General features: G+C 44.6%; 1 protein-coding gene across 1 annotated transcript in view; it reads right to left on the minus strand.

Annotated features, from left to right (window-relative positions):
* The window catches only part of CACFD1 (calcium channel flower domain containing 1), a 42109-nt gene extending 19408 nt beyond the window's left edge, over nt 1-22701 (minus strand). Inside the window, exons 1-3 of the mRNA XM_086924722.1 lie at nt 22375-22701; nt 1999-2071; nt 93-218 (exon numbers count right to left, since the gene is read on the minus strand). Coding sequence (XP_086780848.1) covers nt 93-218; nt 1999-2071; nt 22375-22519 — 344 coding nt within the window. The 5' untranslated portion in view covers nt 22520-22701. The remainder of the gene's footprint in view (nt 1-92; nt 219-1998; nt 2072-22374) is intronic.
* Between the last annotated feature and the right edge of the window lie 538 nt (nt 22702-23239).

Raw genomic sequence — 23239 nt, forward strand, 5'->3', positions numbered from 1 at the left:
GAACCACAACAACCACAAATCCCATGCAGTCTAAACATGTTTCACCTGAAACTCACGAAATGAAGAAAGTGAAAAAGAAAGTCATTCCTTACCCGCAGTAAAAGATGGCCTTTTGCCATGGTCGCAATTTATCTGCCTTTGCAGCCACTATGTTCGCAAATTCGATGAACTGGCAGCAGAACGGAGCTTCGCAGAGGAACAGAACGAAGGCGGTCAACCTTAAGGAAAGAGAGTTCATTTCAGCCATGCCAGGTTAGGCAAACAGTTTCTGGTTTTATAACTGGCCTAGTTTTCATCTTATCTGACAAAAGCATAGCTGCACACATTGAAGATACAAAAATAGAAAAGCAGTCAATCTACTCACTGGCTGAAATACTTGCACAACCCTTTGCTCATAGGTCCATTGTCTACTTTCGTCTTGGGGCAGGGACTTTTTTACTGTGCGAAAACATGCTTTTGTAAAAATCATTGTGTCAGCACTGTGTGCAAAACTGAACAACTGGGTACAGAAGGATACCAAGAACAGGAATATTTATTCGTCAATGCGAACAAAACAAATAGCTAATGGTTAAGAGGGATGCCGGATGAAAAGACAATGTCCAGGTTATGGTGCAAATTGTGTTGCCAGTAATTCCTGCCCCATGGCTGCATATATTCTGACTGTGTAATGCCAGCATAAGAGATCGAGGCACAGTGGCCTTTAGGAGAAAACTGTAGCACTGTTACTTCTCATGCATCTGGAAGCTGTACCACTCTGCTATTTAAAAAATAAAACGTAATCCAATGTCCCTGGAACCAGATAAACCTGTGGGCTCCTCCCCTTCGAACTGGGCACAACCCACAATTTGTCGGTGCTAGCTTGGGGTTAGAAGACTTTGCTGCATGCTTCAGTAGCCCCAGGATGCAAGGGAAGGGCCAACCACCTTTTAGGCACTCAAAAAAAGCATGGCTAGTTCAACGAACCTGTCCTACATTAAAAGCACCATAATATTCCCCAGCAACACAGTCCTACACAATACGTGTTACTGATGGGGACACACTGGGAGATGAGGGAAGGACTAACATGACAATTCCTCATCACAGAAGTGTGAGGTTCCTCCAATATTCAAGTCTTGGAAAAGGTTGATGGCACTCCACAAGATTAATCATTCAGCTTGGCAAACCTAGGGTGGGCCGTAGATTGCCCAACGTAGGACTTCTAATGGAAAATAAATGGATCGGATAGGGACCACCTTTCAATGAATGAATAATCATTCTAAGGAACTACTGATCCTCTCTGCTCCCATCACATACTGCTAAGTTTATACAGATCATATCTTGGTTGTCTTGCCAATATTACTGAAGCTAAAACAGATTCTACTCAACTAAATCAACCGTCAATTATTTTTGATCAAATTTATTGAGAAAGATTTATTTAAATATATGAAATTTTAACTAGATACAGAACTTGACATTATAAGAATTAGATCTTATGTCAAATTAAATCTATCATATTCACATGCAGGATATAAAAAAATTGCAGCGGACTTCTGGTTCCCATTCTGCATCTCTGAATGTTGGTATGGTGGCTTGGTTATGCGTGAATGAGGACTGGTGTTCGCGAGGGTGCATACTAGGCAGCAGGGGTAGCAAAAAAAATGTGGGTTCTCTCTCTAACCCCCATCTACATTTCGAAGGCACAAATTAAAAGTTGCATTAATTAGCAGTAGGTATCCATTTCAAATTTGATGAATAATGTACAAAGGAAAGGGACAAAAATAATGGTGAAAAACAGCTACGCTACTAATAAGGAGTGTCATCTTGCGATTTATATTTTAGCTCTTGTATTATGAGATTACATCTTGGGTCTTGATGTTCAAAGAACTAGGTTTGCGATAGGTCCTGGTATGACTTGGTACATTTCTGTTAGACAATACATTTGTTTAATTTATGTGGAGCATGCAAAACTTGGGTATAGATTAGTAAAGACGTTTTAAAAGACTTTGTGATGGCACTTACATCATCCAGACCCCAGCAGCTATGTTCAAGGGGTTGATTGTAATACAGTTCCAGAGACCAGCAACTGCGCAAGCTGGAAAACAAAAAATGACATTAGCATTGTTTCGTGCTATTCATTTCTATCACAGTAAAAGCTTTTCATATCCGATTAGAATAGCATTTCCCTCACGCTCTACCAGCTCAGAAGAAATAATTGCAACTAAGAGCAGCGGGCTTAGTGGCTGCCAAATTCAAAAATTTGACAACAAGTCAGTGATTAAGTTAAATGTCTACATTCTGAACATGATCTTGCATGTTTCTCACTGGAATGCACATTCGTTTTCAATTCGCCGTAAGTCACTGGTAAAATCAACTCTTTGAAACAAGTGGAGGCGACTGCAGGATACATAACTGCAGAGTACAACTGTAAGTGCAGCAGGCAGTCTAGCTATTAAAGAACCAAGAACAGAAGTTCCTAACGATACAAAAAAAAAATAAACACGACATAAAGAGGTTTAAAATATCAGCTACACAAGCAGGAGATTGTGGAGCACAGCATCTACCTACAAGCTTGTATTTGAAAATCAAAACAGACAAGATAATGGACGGAATGACGCACAATGGCAAAAAATTCACCCCCAGTCACAGATCTGGGTTTGAGCCACCGATATTTTGCTCACCAACCACCCCAGTTCAGACATGGCCTTATGCAAATCAGTCTTGACCCTGTGCCTCATGGGAACAGTCCAGCCCGAACTGCCAAGCCATGTCTTCCCTGGACCGGAATCAAGCATCCTAGGACCGCTTTCTGGCTATCAGCCGTCTTCAGCCAGGTTAGCTTGACTCCAGTGACTTAGTGAGCACGGGACCCACGTCTGGGCATATCCTTCACACATAGGGTGAACAACAAAACACACAAGATGATGGACAGAATGATGGACAATGGCAAAGCATTCACCCAAAGTCACTGATCTGGGTTTGATCCATTGTTATTTTGCTCACCAAGCCACCCCAGTTCAGACATGGCCATATGCAAATCAGTCTTGACCCTGGGCCTCATGAGAACAGTCCAGCCCGAACTGCCAAGCCATGTCTTCCCTGGACCGGAATCAAGCATCCGAGGACCGGTTTCTGGCATTCCAGCCGTCTTCAGCCCGGATAGCTTGACTCCAGTGGCTTAGTGAGCAAGGGACCCACGTCTGGGAATACCCTTCCCACATAGGGTGAACAGCAAAACACACAAGATAATGGACGGAATGATGCACAATGCCAAAACATTCCCCCCCCAGTCACAGAAAACACTAACACTCATTTGGAGCCCTTGAACACAAAGAAAACAATAGCTTCACAAACGGGAGCGGTGGATGGACAACTACAGGAAGAGGAGAGGACACCCGCATGCCATGACAATAGGGGACAAATTAAATGAGAGCGACACTGGCGCTAACAAATGGTAAGCTATGGGTGGGCTATAAGCCCACTGTTTGTAAACAGCATGTCTTGCAGAGACTGCGCATGCGCTGGCTAGGTGAGCCCTAAAAATGTCTAGAGAAAAGCAGGCTTCATTTATAGAGACAAGCAGACCACTTCCAAGCTGAACACTTTGCTGAACTGTAGAATTGGGAAGAAGGTTCCAACTCCACGAAAGTGGAAGATGGGAGTAGGTGGCTGGGCTACAGAAAGAGGGAAATGAGTGTGAAAATGACAGAGAGAAACACATAATGAGTACTGTAGGGGAGGAGGGATGAGGCAGACACATTGTATATGGAGAGAGGCACCTGATAGAATGAACATGAGAGACTAGACACCAGAGGGAGGATGTGGAAGAGGAATCAAAGAGAATGGACATTGGAGGCCACGGAAGAGGGACCCGATACAGTGGACATGAGAGGGTGGATATTGGTGGTGTAGGGCGTGACCAAGGATGAACGGGGCTGCAAAGTGTAAGAGGGAGGAGAGAGGAAAAAGAGGTCATTGTAACATGGGGGATCTACAGCAAGAAGGAAGGGTAGCAAATGCAGACAAAGCAAAAGAGTTGGGATGGTGAGTTCAATCAGAAATCCAGACTTATTTCTGTTCTGTGATATGTACATTTGAATGGTATAATTTGTACTTGTTTTGATTGATGCTCCTGTAACTGGTGGCTCAAGAGCCCTTGTGCATTCATTCTGTGTTCTCAATCCTCGAAGACTTAACATGCTCTTGTTGTTCCGATTGAGCAAGTCAATACATAAAGCAGAAGCTTGTTTTCAGTAGTTATGTTGGCCTCAGCGCCATCAAAGATGGATCTGAAGAACAAAAAAGCTCAATTTAAGAGCAAAGAGGGGCAAATGTTTATTGCAGCGAATATAAGGAAGCTGGGCTTCTGAATAGGATAGCAGATGCACTGCAAGTGAACTGCTCAGCTCTGTAGTCATCGAGATCTTCATAAATGATGCAAAGTAGCCCAAGTATCCAATTCGCCTAAGCATCTCAACTGACAGCAAAGATCAAGGCAGTTACAAAAACACAGCGTAACGAACCGCGAGGAAAGAAAACCAACAGCCAAGAGACGTGGTTGGGATGAGAACACTCCAGGACAACTAAACGGTCTACAATCGAAACCTCCCCGTTTAAAGTGCTTCAAGGCAGAACAATAACCGACAGCCAGGTCATGGCCAACCTTGAGGTTAGCTGCGCGATACAAGCTGGATGGCGCCAGAAGCTTCAGCTTCCCTGCTCGTCCTTAAAGTCTCCCATCCAATCCAATCTCTTTTGTGCAACGTTCCCAAACAGTAACAAAGCTTGTATCAGCAGCTTCTCGCTTATGTATTGCACCTTGCAGCCTTCCCTTCTTAGTTTTTATAAGAAATAACCTTTTACACTTTTTTCAAAATGGCCACTTCTTTCAATGCTTTGAGTAAAGTAGCGAAGAAACAATTCTCCAAATAAAATGCAAACCACAGTACCAACTCTCATTGTGGAGTTAAGTCATTAAATTAAGTTCCCCAAACCCTGGTGGGAGGGATCAAAGGAGTCCTGTCCGTGGCGCGTTTCTGAAGGAGAGGCAAGTAAACGATACCTAATGAGAGTTAGCGAATGGAATGTGATGGCATTAGAGAGTGATGCAGCCTCTGAAAGGCATAAGAGCAGCATATTAAATCCAGTGATGTCGCCAGGAACTAGAGTTCATGGCAGCTGGGTAAGTGAAGTGCTGTCAAAGAACTAGTTCCGAAAAAGGGAGTTATAAAGATTCAAGCCAATCCTCAGTTAGTGCTATATATGATATCAGAGGAAGGCAGCGCCACCTTGAACAGGCCTCCAAGGAACTTATAAGAGGAGGGATGCACCCCAGACCAAAGTTCAAGATCGATTACCATCGGAATAGAGGTTGTGTGCTAACTTTATGATAATCAGTTTGCAAAGAATACAAAAGCTTGAATGGGTCAACTACATTAACTTTTTAATCCAGGGGTCTGTACCGAGCATATTTTGTAAAAGAAGGATTGCCTGTGGCCAAAGCTCACATCGAATACCAAGGCTATGTAGAGTTGTATTCACATCAGGCCTCTTCAATCCACTACCACACACTCCTTGCCCCTTTATCTCACTCCTTCTTCCTTGGTGTTGGTTTTCTCCTTCTATCCCTCCTCCTCCCCCCCCCCACATTTATGTGTTTTTCTCTCTCTCTGCGGCTATACTTAACTGATGGTTGCGTTTATAAGCCTCCTCCTTCAAAGCCCTACTTCTAATAAGACTTTCCTATGGCAGAATACAACATCTAGGCTGAGACAATAAGCAATACAGGTTCTCAGCTTTCAACATTGGCCGACTAGAATAAGGAATGATCTTTGGGTAATCTGCAATCATCTGAGAACAGATCTAGATCATGATGTCTTGAACAACGCACGTGGCATCAGCACTCACTGTAGAACAGAATCTGTGTTAGTGGCGTCTATCGATCTTAGCCTCTTAAGTGCTGCGTCGGGGCGTTGGCCGACGGCAGCACTACCTCCCCAGTGCTGCGCACGTCCATTGGACGTCCATTCAGCACTAGTTCCAATGGACAGCGCAGCACTGGGGAGGGATATTTGCGCCGCATCTAAGGTGTTAATCTTCCTGCAGGCGACTTTTGAAATGGACGACTACATCCTACTGTTATAGAAACAATGAGAAGCAAGCATCAGAGGGACTGCCCATTAATGATCTAATTCTTTTATGAGTCAACGGCCCATAAGGCATCTGCAAGTGATCACGAGGTGATCCACAGGGATCGGCTAGATTGCCTGCCTTACCGTCACCCAATGCCGACTCTATCAGATATCGTAATGTGCAACAGGCATGAATTTGCCATCACACGGCCCGCCTCTCAATGGTTCCTTCAAGAAACTGTACATGAAATATACTGGCTCACAGTCAGCACTAGCCAAGAGCTGATCTGGAATCCGACTGAAGGTTTTGTCCACTCCGGTACTTTAATGACTAGATTTGCACTCCATACTAACAGACATAATACCTTGTTCATCATTCTTCTCTGCCTATGTAAGAAGCTATACAGCCCAGTCAACAGCAACGAAGAGGAATAGTCTCCTTTAACAGTTTCAAACTGTTTATCAGCAGTTGCCTACAAATACCAATGTCTGAGATCCTCATCCAGTGACTGGAACATCTTCATATCAAAGTTCCTCAAGGCCATCTGTATGCCCACCGGTGCTAAAATGGGGATTGAACTCGAAACTGCAACTGTAGAAAGCTTCATTGCATCATGGTAGAGAGGTCACGATAGGAATGGATCCTAGACTACCCAGAAAAGCTCAATGTACATCAAAGTCCAAATAACTCCTAAATAAGACGCACTCACCTTCCTCTTCAGCCTAATAACTGGAGATTATCGCTAGAATCACCAAATTATCTGTGGGTCATTAAGTTGAGGTGATGGGTGATGCCAAATTTGTCAGACTTCACAATCCTGGATAAACCACTCATTTACTTTGGTATAGTGCCAGACGCCAGTACTAAACACCCAGCTGAGCTCTATTGAACATAGAAAGGAGGGAACATTTCCTAAAAAAAACATAGGTGGAAGTTTAATCATCATGGTCAATGCCCCTCGATCAGGGGGAAGGACAGAGTTATGTAGAAAGACATTTTATAATCATTTTGCCTTCTGCAATTCTACATCTATCTTTTCCACATACTAACAGATAATCGAGCACATAACTTACTCATAAAGGACTCCATTTTCAAACACCTTTTGAAAAAGCAGAGGTCTCACCTGTGAAATGTATTGGATTTAAAGGCTTGGGTTTTTTTACCTCCAGATGGCTGCTGCGTGGCAGTAATCCATGCGTTAACAATTTTTTTTTATGCTTTAAGAATATTCATTAGAAGATGCGCGCAGTGCGTATGCAAGTGTGGCACAGTGGTCATCTTTGAATGATTATTATAGAAAAAGAAAAATCAATCAATGCTGGTTGCAATTTGCGCATGCACATTTGCAGCAAAACTCATTATAATATTTGTGGACGAGAGTGCATCCCAGTAGCAATGTGCAGCTGTAGGGCCGTAACGAAAATAATTTTGCAAACCTGAAAATGAGAGTGGCCTTTAAAAAGTGTGCAGCTGCCTGGACCTCACCAAAAAAAAAAAAAAAACACACAACCAAGCCAGTCTTTACTTTAAATAGCTTTATTCGATTTTGGACAAAATCATAAAAGCACAGATTGCATAACAATACATTTGATGTCATATTAAAAAAGATTAACGTTTTTTTTTAAAAGAAAGCTTTCATTATCACAGTGGTTAATAGTTTTGTGCAAATTGCGGTACTTCAGGACAAAAAGATAGTAAGTTAAAATATATATTACAATTTACATGGTCTTTCTCAAGGCTATCAGGGTCTTCAAATATGGTGCCACTGCTTTAATCTCAAAAACAGTCTCCAGAAGTTTCAACTTGCAGTAGGCAGCTGTACATTCCCCGATACCCCATTTAATAAATATTGGCTTTAAAAACTGTTTCCTTGGTGCCAAGTAAAATCTGCAAAAAAGAATAGAGTGGATATTTGATTGGTCCAAAGACCCATCACAGGGACATTTTACCAGCTGTTTGGACCAATTGTTGCAGTTAGGGAACGTCAGCACGAAATCGAGACAATAACAGTCTAGCAAAGGGACTACACTCAAAGATTAAGTATGATTTTAATCCACTATGCAAAAGAAGCGCCTCGTTTGTCCTATAAGTGAATTTATCTTTTTCGACCATCCACCTTTTATTGTCCAAATATTCTAGTATAATCTTCTTAAGAGTCTGCTTTGAGATGGATTCCAGACATAAGGGATTTTCAAAATATTCTTCGTGACCAATGTCGATGGCCATCTTTCTAACGTGACGTAGCCAATTAATGTTTTGGGCTCCATCTAGCTTCAGACAATCTAAAATCACCTCCCTATTAAGTAGTGTTTCCGGGGTTGTCCAAATCTTGTGCCATAGACGAAGGGGGCTTGATTTAATCGTGTCCTCTATATGGGGGATCCCCAATTCTTTGTGGCTGAAAAAGATTGGGTTTGGGTGTAGCGAGGAGATAGCGTATGAAGTTGTTTTCAGTCAATTGTAGTTGGTCAGTTTTAATAAAACCCCAAATCCCTGCACCATAGGTGCCGGTGGAGACTCATTTTGCCTTATATATAATTGTATAAGTTCCTTTACCGGGCGGCCCCCTAATTTGCTTGAAAAAAACTTCAGTGCTCCACTGGCTCTGCTAAATGCCAGATTTCTTGCATGGGCCGCCTTTACCCAGTTTCCCTTGCTATCAATATTTACTCCCAGATAACAGAAGTTGGTTGTCTTTTCTATCTTGTTCTGATTCAGAAAAATTACCTTACAGGATTTCCGGGAGGCACCCCATCTCATGGAATATGTCTTTGAGACATTGATGGTAAGTCCACCTGTATTTGAATTCCACCAGGGCCCTCTGCATGCCGATAGAAGTGCGACATAATATCGCAGCATCATCTGCATATAAGAGGATTGGGGTGGCAGACCTCCCCCCACTGCTGGGTAATCATACTGAAAATTTCTCAGATGCTCCGCCACACTATTTATATATAATATACAAAGAAAGAGTGCAAGGATGCACCCTTGTCTAACTCCCCTGTTAATACTGAACCTATCTGAACATGCCCCATCCCTCCCGTACCTGACTCTCACCCCTGCATTTCGGTACAACTCCTTAATAAACTGTATAATTTGATTATCTATTCCTATACTCTGCAGTGTATCCCATAGTATGATGTGATCGACACAATCGAAAGCAGAGCTCAGGTCTACGAATGTTACACGTAGACTTTCGTTCTTTGTCTGTGTGTACTTGGCAATTAAGAGTGACAAATTAAGGCTCTGCTCTACTGTGCCCTTCCCTGGACGGAAACCATACTGAAGAGAGGGTAATAACATGGTTATCCTCAGCCCAGCCCTTAATCCTATTTAACATGATCCTGCCTGCTACCTTCATCAAGGCGTCTAAAAGTGATATTGGGCGGTAGTGGCATCACTATTGCCTCTGGCCATGTAGAAATAAAACCTACAGCATTAATACTATTTAAAACGTTAGTTAAAAGAGGTGACCACAGATTTATCTCACTTTTATAAATATCGATGGGAACACCGTCAGGTCCAGGTGCCTTCCCTGATGCACTATCATTGATGGCCCTTTGTTCCTCTATGTGATCAAAATAAATTCCTAACCGAAACAGGTCGGGAGGATCCTGAAGTGTATTAGGCTCCGTACTCTCCCCCACATAATGTTCCACCCATGTGTCTCCTGGTACTGCTATGTCTATTATATCAGTATCTCTGTCCTGAAAGAAAGGGGCATTGACTGCCTTCCAAAAAGGCGATATTATCATTTTTCAGGCAGGCTGCGTGTAGACTATCCCAAAGATCTCGCTTCAATTCTCGCCTCCTAGCTACTAGGGCGTTTCGGTAGAGCTTCCGCGCCTCTCTAACCCGATCCAAAGATCTTGGGGTATCGTGCAGGGCGGATATTAAGTTGGCATGTGTCCTAGAACATGCTTTGTTAAACCAGCCCTTTCCTTTACGAGAATGTTTTTTATATGGTCTTAATAATAAATTCTTTATCTCCCTAGTAATTACGGTACAGGAGGCTAAGATTTGTAGTGGGTTATCAGGCTCAGACAAACAGATAGACAAGTCGCCTGAAACTCTGGAAACCAAATGTTTTAAGAATCTTTCGGGCTCTACCCTCTCCCATTTGATGGTATATCCATTTCTACTCCCCAAAGCTATTGGTGTTAAATACTCCTCTTTATTACTTAGGGGCTTTCCTATTACTTGCAATTCAAAGGAGATGGGGTAATGATCCCCAAAAGCGAGTTTTAGTGTTTCAAAAGACAGGGCTAACCATCAGTATCTGAGAGATAGGAGAGCGAAATCTATTATCGAGTTTACGCCCCTTCCATTGAATGTTGGTTCAAAGGCCTTCCTTGACAAACAAATTTCGTTTAAAAAACCCAGATCCATCTCGAAGATTATTGCATTTAATTGGTCTTCTATACCAGAGTGGACAAAATGGCTTGATTCTTCTATGCAGTCTCCCTTTAAGGGATAAATGCCCGAATCGTTGCCAGTACAGGTAGAGCAATTAAAATCCCCTATCCAGAGGAGTGCCAAATCTCCTGTTGCAAATTTTGCTAGGTCCCCTAAGTGTTTCCTGAGACTGGAAAAAATACTCTCCCAGAGTGTAAAATGGGCATTGTTATAAAAATTAATTATAGCGAGCTTTTTTACTCCCGGCCAGCTAACCAATAATACTTGGAAAAATTAAGCTACAATCGATCTAATGATTTTAATGCCAGACGTATTTGAAATGCAAGTACATAGGCCACCCTTGTTTCTGCCTCTAATGCTTGGCGTCGCCGGGGTGTTAAAAGTTTGGTAGCCTATTAAATGTATTTCTCTAGTCAACCATGTCTCCTGGAAACATAAAATGCTATATATGTCTATAATTTTTAACCATTCAGGGTCATTTGCTTTACTCTTCAATCCTGCCAGGTTCCAAGACAATAAAAGTTGGCCCTTTTGGGGCTTCTTTCCATATTCATTATTCACCTCACCTCCTACCCCATGTGTTACTATCTGAGCTTCCTCATCCTTACTTAATCCCTCTTCTTGTATAGTCCTAGGGGTATCATAAACAGTGTTCTGGTTAACCTCTCTGACATGTGGAAGTCAATCGACCCCTCCATTCCCATAAGTGGGGTAAATCGATTCATGATTGGTAAGTTAAAAGCAGGCAACATCCCTGATCTGCCCAGTCGATTATCTCTCCTTGGCGGGTTTCCTACTAAGGCTCTCGGATAGAAATAGCTTAGTTCTCCAACAGCTATGCTTCCCTCATACCCTCCTGAATACCAATCTTTTATAAAAGTCACTGCCCTGTGGTCCCTAAAGTGTATGATGACTACATCTTCTGAGACCGTTTTAGGTCTTCTTCCCAGCCATCCCAACCGTCTGACATGCAAGATTTCTCCATTTAGGTTGGCGGGCAATGGGCTATTCTCTCCTAACCAATGGGTAATCTTATTCTTCAGTGTCTGATGGCTTTCAAACCTCCCTTCAGGTAGTTCTTGGACCCCTGTTAACACAATGACATAGGGTTCAGCCTCCGGTGGCAGATCTACTTGCCGATGGTGACCCGTTGTCAATTTTGTATCAGGGCGAGAAGTACTAACCTTATTAGCGGGCTCTGGTTGGCCATTCCTAACTTTTTGTCCTGTTCTACTATTAACAGAAATAGGCATTTCCATAGTTTTTCCTTGGGCTATTTCCCTAGGTTGTATGGCAATTGAATCTGTGCAGCCTGTCATATGCGTTTTGTCCCCCTCAGACAGATTAGTCATTATTGCTGGTTTTATCATTTTGACTGCTAGGTTAGGAACAATGGGAGGGTCTACCTTAGTCGCCAGCTCTTTGATTAGCTTAGAGTGAGAGTTCCCCATGACTGTGAGAGTACACAGCTATTCCCCTATCCGCTTAAGTCTTTCAATTACTGGTAACACTAGGGATCTAACTATTTTCTCTATATCAATTAGTTGGATATGTTGTGATGTTATTCTCAATTGGTGTTGGTCAACATTAGGTGTATTTGAGCTATCGGGTTTCGCCGGACTTATGGTAGTCTTCTGTGTCTTGGCTCGATTCCCCTTTTGCTTGTTTGGTCCCCTTTTTCTTTTTGTAGCAATGTTCCGCCCCAACAGGTTTATAATAGTAGTCCTGTTGTTGGGCTGATTGCCTGTTATTCGCGGTGGTTCTACTTGGGCTGGTTGTAGGTCTACATCCCTAGTGTTATCAAGGCTAATGTCAATATGCTGGGAGTCCTCCTGGCTAATTAACCAGACTGGTAAGTCTTGCAGCTGTGGTGGTATTCCAATTTCTTCAATGTGCCCTGTTGTCCTTTCCACCCGTGTTGTGGTCTGAGATAACTGTATAGCCCCTAAGGAAGAGCGTTTAGTAAACCATTCAGCTAATATACGCCGCTCCGTCAATTCAATTTCCTTTTCTATGGCAGAAGTTGCCCTGGTAATAAAGGCATCCAGAGGCCCTAACAGTGAAGGCCCAACCAATCATTTTCTTCCTGCACTGGAAGCGGAAGACATTCTCAACTTTTCTTAAGCTTTAGATAAAACAACAATGGTGATAGGCAATCAAGAGGGGTGGCCCAGCCCAGCCTTGGTCGGCCCTGGACAGCCCGTCCTTTGCCGGGGCTTCGCCCGGCGTCCCGAGGATCCAGTCTGATTTTAAAACGTCTCCGGGCGTGGACAGGGCATCGGCGGCTTCCTGCCGCTAGGGCTGCTGGGACCTTTAGTCCCCCCCACACAGCGGCCGCGCCAGAAGTCAGGAGGCTTGCGGTGGCGGGGGGAGACCGGCCCTAGTGCAGGGAGCGAGGAGATTGGGCAAAGTGTCCCCGTGCACCTCCGATGTCAGGCAGGTAGGTTTCCCAGAAAGACCGGCCTGGGAGGGTGCAAGCAGCAGCAAAAGGTCGCAGGTTCCGGCGGCAGTGTAAAGGAGACCAAGCCAGTCAAAATATAGTAAGGCTGAAATGCTGCTTGAGTGAGAAACAAAATTAGGGAGGAAAGACATCGAATCACGAGCAAGTGGTGGACACAAAGCCCACTCATAGTCTTCCTTGGATACAAAGGGTTTCTTTCTAATAATAGCTAAAGCTGTTGGAAGGAAAAACCTAAAAAGAAGTGGCAGGGTATTAATACTTGTTGGTGCATTTAAATTGGGACTTTTTTTTTTTAAATGAGTAGACAAATGTTCCGAGTTTAAAGTGACTATGGTTTCATGGCAACGCTTTGATTTGATTCAGAGGTGGATTGTTATTGAAGCCTTGTATTTGTCTCCTATAACCCCTGCAGCTTTTTGCTATGCTAAGCATCCTATTCATCACATTTTGAGAGTCTTTTAGGAAGCAGGCACCAGTCAGTATGACATAAAAAAAAGTATCTACTAATTTTTGTTTGGCTCTTCTGTTCCCTCCACCTACATTTACAGTACAGAGAAGGAGGAAGGATCTTACCAGTGAGAGGATGGCCAAGATAACCCAAATGAAAGGACACAAGCCCCTTCAACATAGCTCCTCTTCCTTCAGGGTATCACTACATCAACACTAAAATAACCAAAGGTTGGGTTGTAACCAAAGATTTCTCCAACGGCCTGCATTTCCACCGTATTTTGGCACATGCCTATCCCAAACAAGAGGCACTCTTGTCCAGATCCAGAGTGAGTCACTGCACCCTCTGCCTCAGATATCCTAGGTCAGGGCGCGGGTACCTCAGACATTAGTTACTTCTACCTCGAGCTCCCCCCCCCCTCGCCCACCAACACCCCCACAAGCTACTTTAGCCCTATATGAGGGTGTCCACACTACTCCACTGTGCACCCCAATACCAAATCGAGTACCCTTTATTAGTTCGTCTTTTGGAAAAGTCTACGAGAGGATTTAAAAACAGAAGTCTTGCTGCTCTAGTGTGTTTTAAATGTGGATTCAAAACACATTTGAGCAATAATCCTTCAGGCTTAGCACGTGGCACACATTGCAACTAATGCCATTAGTTGGGACATTTTTAGAGTGTCTGTAGAAGCAATAAGAACAATTTACAGGTAAGCACTGGTGATAATTAAGACAATGAATGTGTACATGATCTACCAGATGAAGATAGTGATAATGCAAATTCTTCTGTGTCCGAGAATACTTCTTTGTTTACATCCTTAAAGGTATCTGGTTCTGCTGGATTGGGAGATTATTGCAGTGCTGATATGCATGATAATCCGAGTTTTTCTGATGTACAGTCGGAATCAGGACATGGCATTAGACCCTTGGAAAATGCTCCCTTACCGGCAAGATTCAAAGACTTATTTGCATTGATTTTTTACGTAGCCAAGTTACGTTTATTGTAGCATTGCGTTGTTAACAATTTCTCTTACATTTTGTAAAAGGAAGAGATGCTGTAGTGTAGTTATGACTTTATCTGTTGCTAGTTTCTGTACCCTGCTCTTTAAACTTCCAGTTTATAAATGTTTTCTTTCACTGTGTATTCCATGTTTGAGCTCTGTTCACTGTCAGTTCCAACCAACTGCTTCGTGGTCAGTTGCAGTTGGAAGTCACAGGAGGTGGACTGCTGGACGTGGGCTCCTCTTGATACAATTAAAACTTCCTTTAGAAGTAACTAAGTGACTTTGCTTACTTCACACCTATATTGCAATTTTGATTCTCCTACGAAACCAAATTGTTTATTCATGCTTAAATCAGTCTTCAAGAGTTGAATGGCCAGTAATCCTATCTGGCTAGGAGTAAGACTTTACATTCCTGTTGGTTTAGAGCTGTTCCCCTGATGGTCTGGGGCCCATCGCTACAGGTACTCCCGAACCTGTTTAAGTTAGAGTGGAGAAGCGTGGCTCAATGGTTAGAGCGGCAGACCCTGATGCAGAGGTCTGGCCCAGGACCAGGGTTCAATTCCCACCTCGGCAGCTCTTGGACTCCATCTCCCCGGACCTGAAAATTCTCGCCTAGGTGCCTAGTCTAATCATGGGTCCCACTCTGTGACTCTGGGCAATAGCTTGCTTAATCTCCACAACGGCCCCAGCAGCGCTTGGATGCCTGGCTTCACCTTGGGGGTGCCCAGGAGTGGACATCTTACAGGAAAGCCAGGAAGGGTTACACATTGGTATGAAGACAGCGCTACGAGACCTCTGGGTAGAAGGCGCTATATAAATACAAACACATTTACATTTACATCCTGCTTATTAATACCTCTAGAGATAAACCAGTCCCTAAAATGGTCTGTGGTGGAGACCTTCTGTGCTTCAGATCCTTCCCTATTCCGGTCACCAAACGCTGGCCTCAACACAGCACAGGAAGGCGAGACATCTCACTAGACGATTCTCAGTGTGACTGCAATTGATGAGCTGCTCTGCGCAGATCCCTCTCGCCATCATTACCAGCGGCATGTTTAATTGGAATATGGGCAGTCAACTGCTGTTACCACTCATAAACCTATTATATGTTTTGTGATAAATAACAGCAGGTCAAAGCTGCCAATATTTATCAGGAAAAAATAGCCAATATTTATAGAAACATGCCGATTTTGTGGTAGTGAACTGCAAAATATACTTGCTATGCACGAGAAATTCGCAATAGGCAGGTATTTCAGGGGGAGTGAATGTATTAACTGAGATCAATTGGGGCAATAAATATCACACCCAGGCCTTTAAGTGGGCTGGATCCTGATGGTGCTTAGCACCAGCAGTTCTAAAAAGCAGGTGCTGACACAGGTCCCTATCGGGCTCTCCATTTTTGCCCTAACCCTCAGAATGACAAAAAATAAAATCTTAACACTGCGGCAGTTGGTATGCAAACAATTCATCCAGTTCTGTGCTTTGTGGTTCTCTGGATAACCCCAATCTGTCCAATTGAGTATTCAGATATCCGGAGCCCCACCTGCCTGTTTTGCAATATAAACAGATGATGTGCTGAATTTCCTGATTAAAGCCAAATAAGAAGGCTGAGTATAAAGCAAGCGAGTGGGATCTGAGCCAACCCACAATCCCTTCCCCCACCTATCTCATACACTCCCCGCGGCCACTTCTGTGGTGGGAGGGGGGGTATGAATCCATTTACCTGGAACAGTACAGGAAGAGATTCTAAAATTCGCTTGGAGTCTGGTCCCACCTCCTGAGGGAGGCCTAGGGTTGAATGGCTCACACGCAGACCCTGTCCCTCCAGGGTTTGAACACAAATATCAACATGTGCCACAAATATTCAGAAGAGGCGGACATAGCGAACACCAAAGGGTGCTAGGGCTTCAAGGCACTAAACATTCACTTTTCAAAGGAACCTTCATATGTTCTGACCGACATGGCAACGTGGCTGATAAAGTACAGCTTTAGTCAATTAATTATTACAGCTTTAGTCACAATATATGGAAGCGCCAATTAATTAACATGCCATGCCAGTGGTGGAACTGGGCGGCGTGCCTTCTAAGAAAAATGTTGGCCACTCCCACTTGCATTGTTTTAATACAAATTAAGTTTTGCTCCTGTGCAGCACTAAATCGCCTTGTAGCTAGATTTATACTATAGAAAAGTAGCCCACGGTTCTACATATCAGTGGGATGTGTTGAGGCTTCTAGTGTCGATGCCCTAGCCATTATCAAAGGAAGCTTCCAAACCAATACTTACTCACCGTGCCTGCTCACTTCATTGTGTGACCACAGGTGGATTGCCAATGGGCAAGAATGAATGCTTCCTGGCAGGCCGCGGTATCTGAAAGGCCTGTAGAACTGAGGTTGAGTCGGTGATATGGGAGGCACCCTGGAAAGCTGGGTTTCAGTGTTGATTATTTATCCTAGGCAACTAACATTGACAAAGCCAATAGTCCTGGCGTGTTATAAGTGTAATGTTAGTTGTTGTACTGTATATCTGGATACAATGACAGAAACAACAAAATGCCAGTCGGGCTGCACACTTTGCTAAGTAGAGCGCTCCGATCGGCTGTGCCACACCCGATTGAGATTGGGCTCACTATAAGATCGCACCTGGCGCTTCAATTGCCCTGATCGCGCTCCAAGCCGAACGACTCAACAGTTGAAAGTACCGCCTTTTCGCCGATAATATGTATATGATTGTCTAAAATTGCCGCTCGAGACTGCTAATCAGAATGACAAAACAGCTGAAGTTATGCCCAGTTATGATCCCACACCCTCTCCACCACTGGAGGCAATCTAGCCTTCTATCCCACTGGTATGTTTTGTAAGGGAGTTAGACCTGATCCCCTGATACTCTATCAGGCCACTCTCTCGGGAGACTCAGCCCTACCCTTCGTTCCCCGTGCTGTTATTTTCTCCTCTCCCACTCTTCCCTCTTCCCAAAACGTTCCTCCTCCTATCTCGTTTGCCTTGTCTCCAGCCTCCACCCCCCTCCCCACCCTGCATCTGCTCGATTCTCTAACGTTTTCGCCTCCCCCTAATCACCCTATTCCAGCCCACCTCCCCCCTTCTTATTCCATCTTTCTTACAACCTGGTCTACTGATCAACTTTCCTTACCTTCCCCCTTCCCGCTCTTCCCCGGCCCCATCGTATCCTAAATTCTTCTCTTCCACCTCCAATCTCTCTTCAACCTCCCCTTCCTCATTGTTTGCTTCCTAACCAGGTCTCCCTCCACGACAATTCCTTCCTCGTCTCTCCCTCTGACCTTGCAGTCCCTTACTCCTCCCTCAGTTTCCATCTAGCCCAATCACCCCACTCCACCATTTACCTGTTTCCCTACATTCACCTTTCATAGCCTACAGTACCTGTCCAGCACCATCCTCTCTTTACCCCATACCTTTGGCCTTCCTTGGACGCCCTTCCCTCCCCCTCCTGTTCAGCCCCTTCTCCTCTCTTCTCCACATACCTTTGGCCTTCAGCTGACCCCCCCAGCCCTCCCTTCACTGCTCAACCTCTTCTCCTCTCTTCTCCCCTTACCTTTGGCCTTCATGTGAGCCCCCTCCTACTCCTCAACTGTCTCCTATTTATGATCTCTACTCTTTCCCTCTGTTTGACACCAGTAAAAATATTTCTCTTCCCACCACTGTTTCACCACCCACTCCTATCGTTCACCATCTTTCCCCACCTTCTACCCTTGCGCCCCAACTCCCCACCCATTTCCCCCACCCCTCCCTCCCACACCCTCGACACTCCCTCCCCTACCCCCTTCTCGTGCTCCCTCACCCACTGCACCGCCTCCCTTATCCCGTTTCCCTACCCCTCCCCATCCTCCCTCATCCTCTGCACTCCCTCCCTTATCCATCGAGCCACCCAACATTCCCCGCTCAGCTCTCCTCTACCTGGAAAATAAACTTGATTCTCTCATCTCTTCCATTTCCCAGCTTGTAACGTCCATCTCACTTTTAAGCATCAAGCTGTCCCTCTTCCTTAATATCCGTCCGAGGAGTTCTTTGCACCCGCGCCCCAATAAAACCAACCACAGTCTGTCCTCTGTAGACGTCACCAACTTACTGGCCAGCTACAAGACCACCAACGTCACTCCCCCTCCACCTTCCTCTCCTAATAATTTTACGCAGCTCACTATTCAGACCATCTACTCTGTCAGAACTCACCAGCCTCCCTCCTATCTGGCACCCTCATTCAAAAATCTTATCCATCTCCCTTAACAGCACATCCATCACCAAAACAGTTATGTCAGAGTTGCACTGCTTGCTCCACAACTGCTGATCTGCAATCAAACACAAATTGGAAATCTCTGACACTATCACCCACCAGAATCTTGACATGTTCTTCCTCACTGAGACCTGGTTTAATGATTCCTTTCATAATTTGTTTGATCTTCTGGTACCCACTGACTACTCTATCCTCAGAAATGACAGAACAGACAAAATTTGGGCTGTGTCGCTATCATCTTCAGGAACTCCCTTCAAATGAAAGCCTTCCCTACCACCCTTTTCCATACATTTGAATGCCTATCCCTAGAACTTCAAATACATCACAGCTCACCCTTTAGATTCCATGCCATCTACCACCCGCCCAGTAACTGCTTTTCCTTTGTGGAGGAACTCACTGACTTCATAAGTGACCAATTTTCTTAAAGTGACAGACAGATCTTCCTGGGTGACTTTAATCTCCATTGGGGCTCTTTGGAAGATTCGGCTGCCAACAAGCTTGCCGCCTTTCTCTCAGCCAATGATCTCTTCCAACATTGCTCGGAAACCACACATTCCAAGGGCTCAATTCTGGACCTTGTTATATACAAAGCAGACCTGCTGACTACTGCTCCCCCATCCATGTAGACTGGTCTGACCAATTACTCATTCCCTTCCGTTTTCACCTATCGCACGTTATAACTCTTTGCCAACCTAAAAGAGCTACTACCTGGATCTGCAACACAAAAAACATTGATCTTGACACTTTTGTGATTCTGCTATGCGGTCATGTCCTAGACTAGACCCTAACGTGGATGTCAACGTTCTCACCTCTCAGTCCTAGCAGTCGAAATCGACAATGTCGATCCACTCCGAAGCAAAAGGAAACCCCCTCAGCACCTTGGTTCAATAAAGCTCTCTATGATGAAAGGAAAAACCTTAGAATCCTAGAGAAACATTGGAGAAAATCTCCTTCCACCTTCAGTCTCTCTCTTTTACGTTCAGCGAGAACCAAATATCACAACTACATCTTCCATGAAAAAGCATCACATTTCAGATCCCTCCTTTACTCAGTCAAAAACAGACCCCAAAAACGTTTTGACCTCATCAAAAACCCAAACTGTTCTCCCCTAACCACCAAGCCTGAGGATTCCACAAAGAAAGCAGCAGATTTCGCCATTTTTTTTATGAAAAGGTCACAGCACTGGTGGATCAGGTCTCCCACTTCCTTTGAGGAGCGGAAATCCTTAGTCACCTGGCAGAACTTAGACTTAAATGCATCCTCGAAACCAAACCCTCCAACCATTCAAGCTGACCCCATCCCTAGTATCATCGACATCGATTTCTACACCCATACTCGCTCTTACTGGACCAGACTAGTTAATCTCTTCCTCAGTCAAGGCTCCCTCTCGGTTGCCCTCAAATCAGGAGAGGTTACCCCTCTTCTAAAAAAAACCTCAGCTGATGCGAGCGACCTCAACAACTTCCGCCTCATCACCAACCTCGCTTTTCTTTCGAAAATCACTGAAAAATGTGTTGCGAAACAACTTTCCATACATATTATGAACAATAATCTCCTCAACGTTTTCCAGTCTGGCTTCATCCAAAATTGCAGCACTGAAACTGCCCTACAGCAAGTGATTGATAATGCGACGCATATACTCAACTCTTGGGAATCATGTCTTCTGATTCTTCTAGACCTCTCTGCAGCCTTTGACACTGTTAATCATAGCACCCTCCTCAACACTCTTCAACAGAGAATGGGATTGGATGGCAGAGTGCTTAAATGGTTTGCCTCTTTCCTCTCCGACATATCCCAAAGGATCAAGATAGCGAACAGTCTATCATCTCCATTGGCTGTAGGTCAAGGCATCCCTCAAGGTTCTATCCTGGCACCCACTTTGTTTAATCTCTACTTGGAACCATTAGTGAACATCCTAAGCAAATCTGGGATCCATTACCATCTTTTTGCGGATGACACTCAAATCTACCTCAAGGTGTCTCCGCTCACGATCTCTCACTACTCAACTCTATTCACAACTGGATGTTAGTTCACTAACTCATTCTAGATCCCACCAAAACTGAATTCCTCCTCCTTTCTACCTCTTTTTTTTTTTAATAATAATAATAATAATAATAATAATAATAATGATCTTTATTTAGATATAAAACATATATAAGAATTTACCTCTCTCTCACCTCCTCCTGTTCAATCTTGGATGGATCAGCTGAACTTACTCAACAACAAACCCATCATTGTTGACAGCGCTAAATTCCTAGGTGTCATTCGTGACAAAAGACTCAACCTAATCTCCCACATCAACTCTATTGCTAAGAACGTACGTTACCAGTTGTGCCTTCTGTGGGGGATCCGTCGGTTTTTCCCGGAGAAAGACTTAAAAACTTTGGTACAATCTCTGGTTCTCTCAAAACTGGATTATTGCAATTCTCTTCTGATGGGCCTACCCAAATCCCACCTCTGCCCCCTCAAATCCATCCTCCATTCAGCAGCTCGCTTCATTTCAGGGTCTAAACGAAGTGACCACATCACTCCTATCCTGTCCGCTCTTCGATGGTTTCCAATCAAGGCAAGATCTATTTACAAAACTACCTGCATCACACACAAAGCCTTACACACGTCCTCCCCTTGTTACCTGGCGAATAGATTGAAATTGGCCAGAGGCTCTATACCTTCTCTCAATGCAGAAAAGTTTCTGCTTGAGCGGCCCGTCTTCAAAAGGGAAAGATCGATGGCGCAATCCTTCTCAGGCAATGCGGTGAGAATCTGGAACTCGCTTCCCCCATTGCTTCGTGTCACCTCCTCTATCCAGATCTTCAAAGCCTACCTCCAATCTCTTCTTTTCTAAAGACACTTTCAGAACTAACACTCATTCTCAGGCCCGTCGAAGTTTGTTCTTCATTGTAAATTTGTATTTTTTTACTGTACATTCCTCACCCCTGAGTGCTGTTTTGGATTTTTTGCTTGTGTACCCTTCATTTTAAGTCTCCTGATTATCTTTGTAATGTTCTATTATGTAACACTTTTCTCTTGTAACGTAACTGGCTCTATTGTACAGTGCTCTGACACCTTCGGGTAATGTCCACGCTTTATAAAAATCAACTAAATAAAAAATACTGTTTTAAGACACGCCCTTAATTACATCAGCCACGCCCCTTTGAGAGACCCCCCTTTTTTTCATCCCAATTAAGCCCTAATCACACTAATTGCCTGGACACTCTTTAACATGGGCTTAGCTGGGGCCCTTCCAAGCCAATAAGTTTGCACGTCCAGTAACGTGCAAAAAGCGCGACCATCGATGTCCGATTGTGGGGCCCGCAACAGACACACCACATGCAGAACAATGAGGCATACACTGATGACACCTTTCACACCTCCTGGTCATTACTGACACTCTTCCCCTCCTGTTCTTTTCTCTGATGAAACACTCCCATGAAGAATACTACCTTCAACTAATTCAACCCATGCAAGCCGGACTCGAACACCCAGAATCCATCACGTCACAAGAGAGCCCAAGTGTCCGTGGCAAAGGGGAAACAATGGAAAGATCATCACTACAACACCCAGAATGCACTATGTCCTCACAAGAGCGTCCCGGTATCCGTGACAACATGGAGTGAGCTGGCAGGCTGCTGTGTGAGGGGGGACAATGCCTTCGTGGGGGGTGATTATACTCACACAGGCCTCCCAGCACCCCGGCGGTCCTGCAGAGCCAGCGGTACCACCAGGTCATGCCATCGTCCTGCGCGCTGGAAGCTGCCGCGGTGGGGGGCTTGTCGGCGTCAGCCCCCGGCTCCTCGGGGGCCGGCTGCGAGGTCATCATCCTGCGTCCGTCGGAGGGCTCCGAACCCCGGCTCTCCCTCGGTGCTGCGGGTCGTCTCCTCTGTCTCCCAGGCCCCGCCCCGCCGGTACCCACAGCCCCGCCCCTCCTCTATTGACACTCGCAGCTGTCACTCTGGCCGGCGTCACCTGACGCCGCCACGTAGTGTGAAATGAGGCGCATCCTTGACGTCACTCACTGGCGAGAAGGCGAGCCCTGCCATGACGCCTCTCAGTGCGTAGGAGTCGGATGCGTGCTTTCATCGGCGCGAGGTTGGCCACGTGTACCGTGGCGGCCATGTTATAATCAGGCAAAGCAACGCTGACTTGTTATCTGTTGTCTTACGAGACTTTAAAACCATGGCTGCTGCTGAATCATTGTTAATCTTCAAAAATAATAGAACTAGCGGAGCAGTGCAGATATTCGGATACCTGTCTTCCCACACACAGTGGCAGGCTGGACTCAGAGGGCGATGTTCCTATTGGGCAATGCCAATTATTCATAGCTGCCAAGGTTTCAGATTGCTATGTGTGACATTTTCAGAATTTTAGTTTAATTATGAGTGACATTTAATGATTCCGAGTGACACGTTCTCACGCGCAAAATCAAGCAATGAAAATGAGGGAAATAGGTATAGGCTGAATAAATAAGACTTTACGCAAATGAGTACAGCCAGTCCTGCCACGTATCACGCATCGGGCGTTAGACTAACGCATTTCAGTG

This window comes from Lissotriton vulgaris, chromosome 5, assembly GCF_964263255.1.
Source record: "Lissotriton vulgaris chromosome 5, aLisVul1.2, whole genome shotgun sequence".
Lineage (NCBI taxonomy): Eukaryota > Metazoa > Chordata > Amphibia > Caudata > Salamandridae > Lissotriton > Lissotriton vulgaris.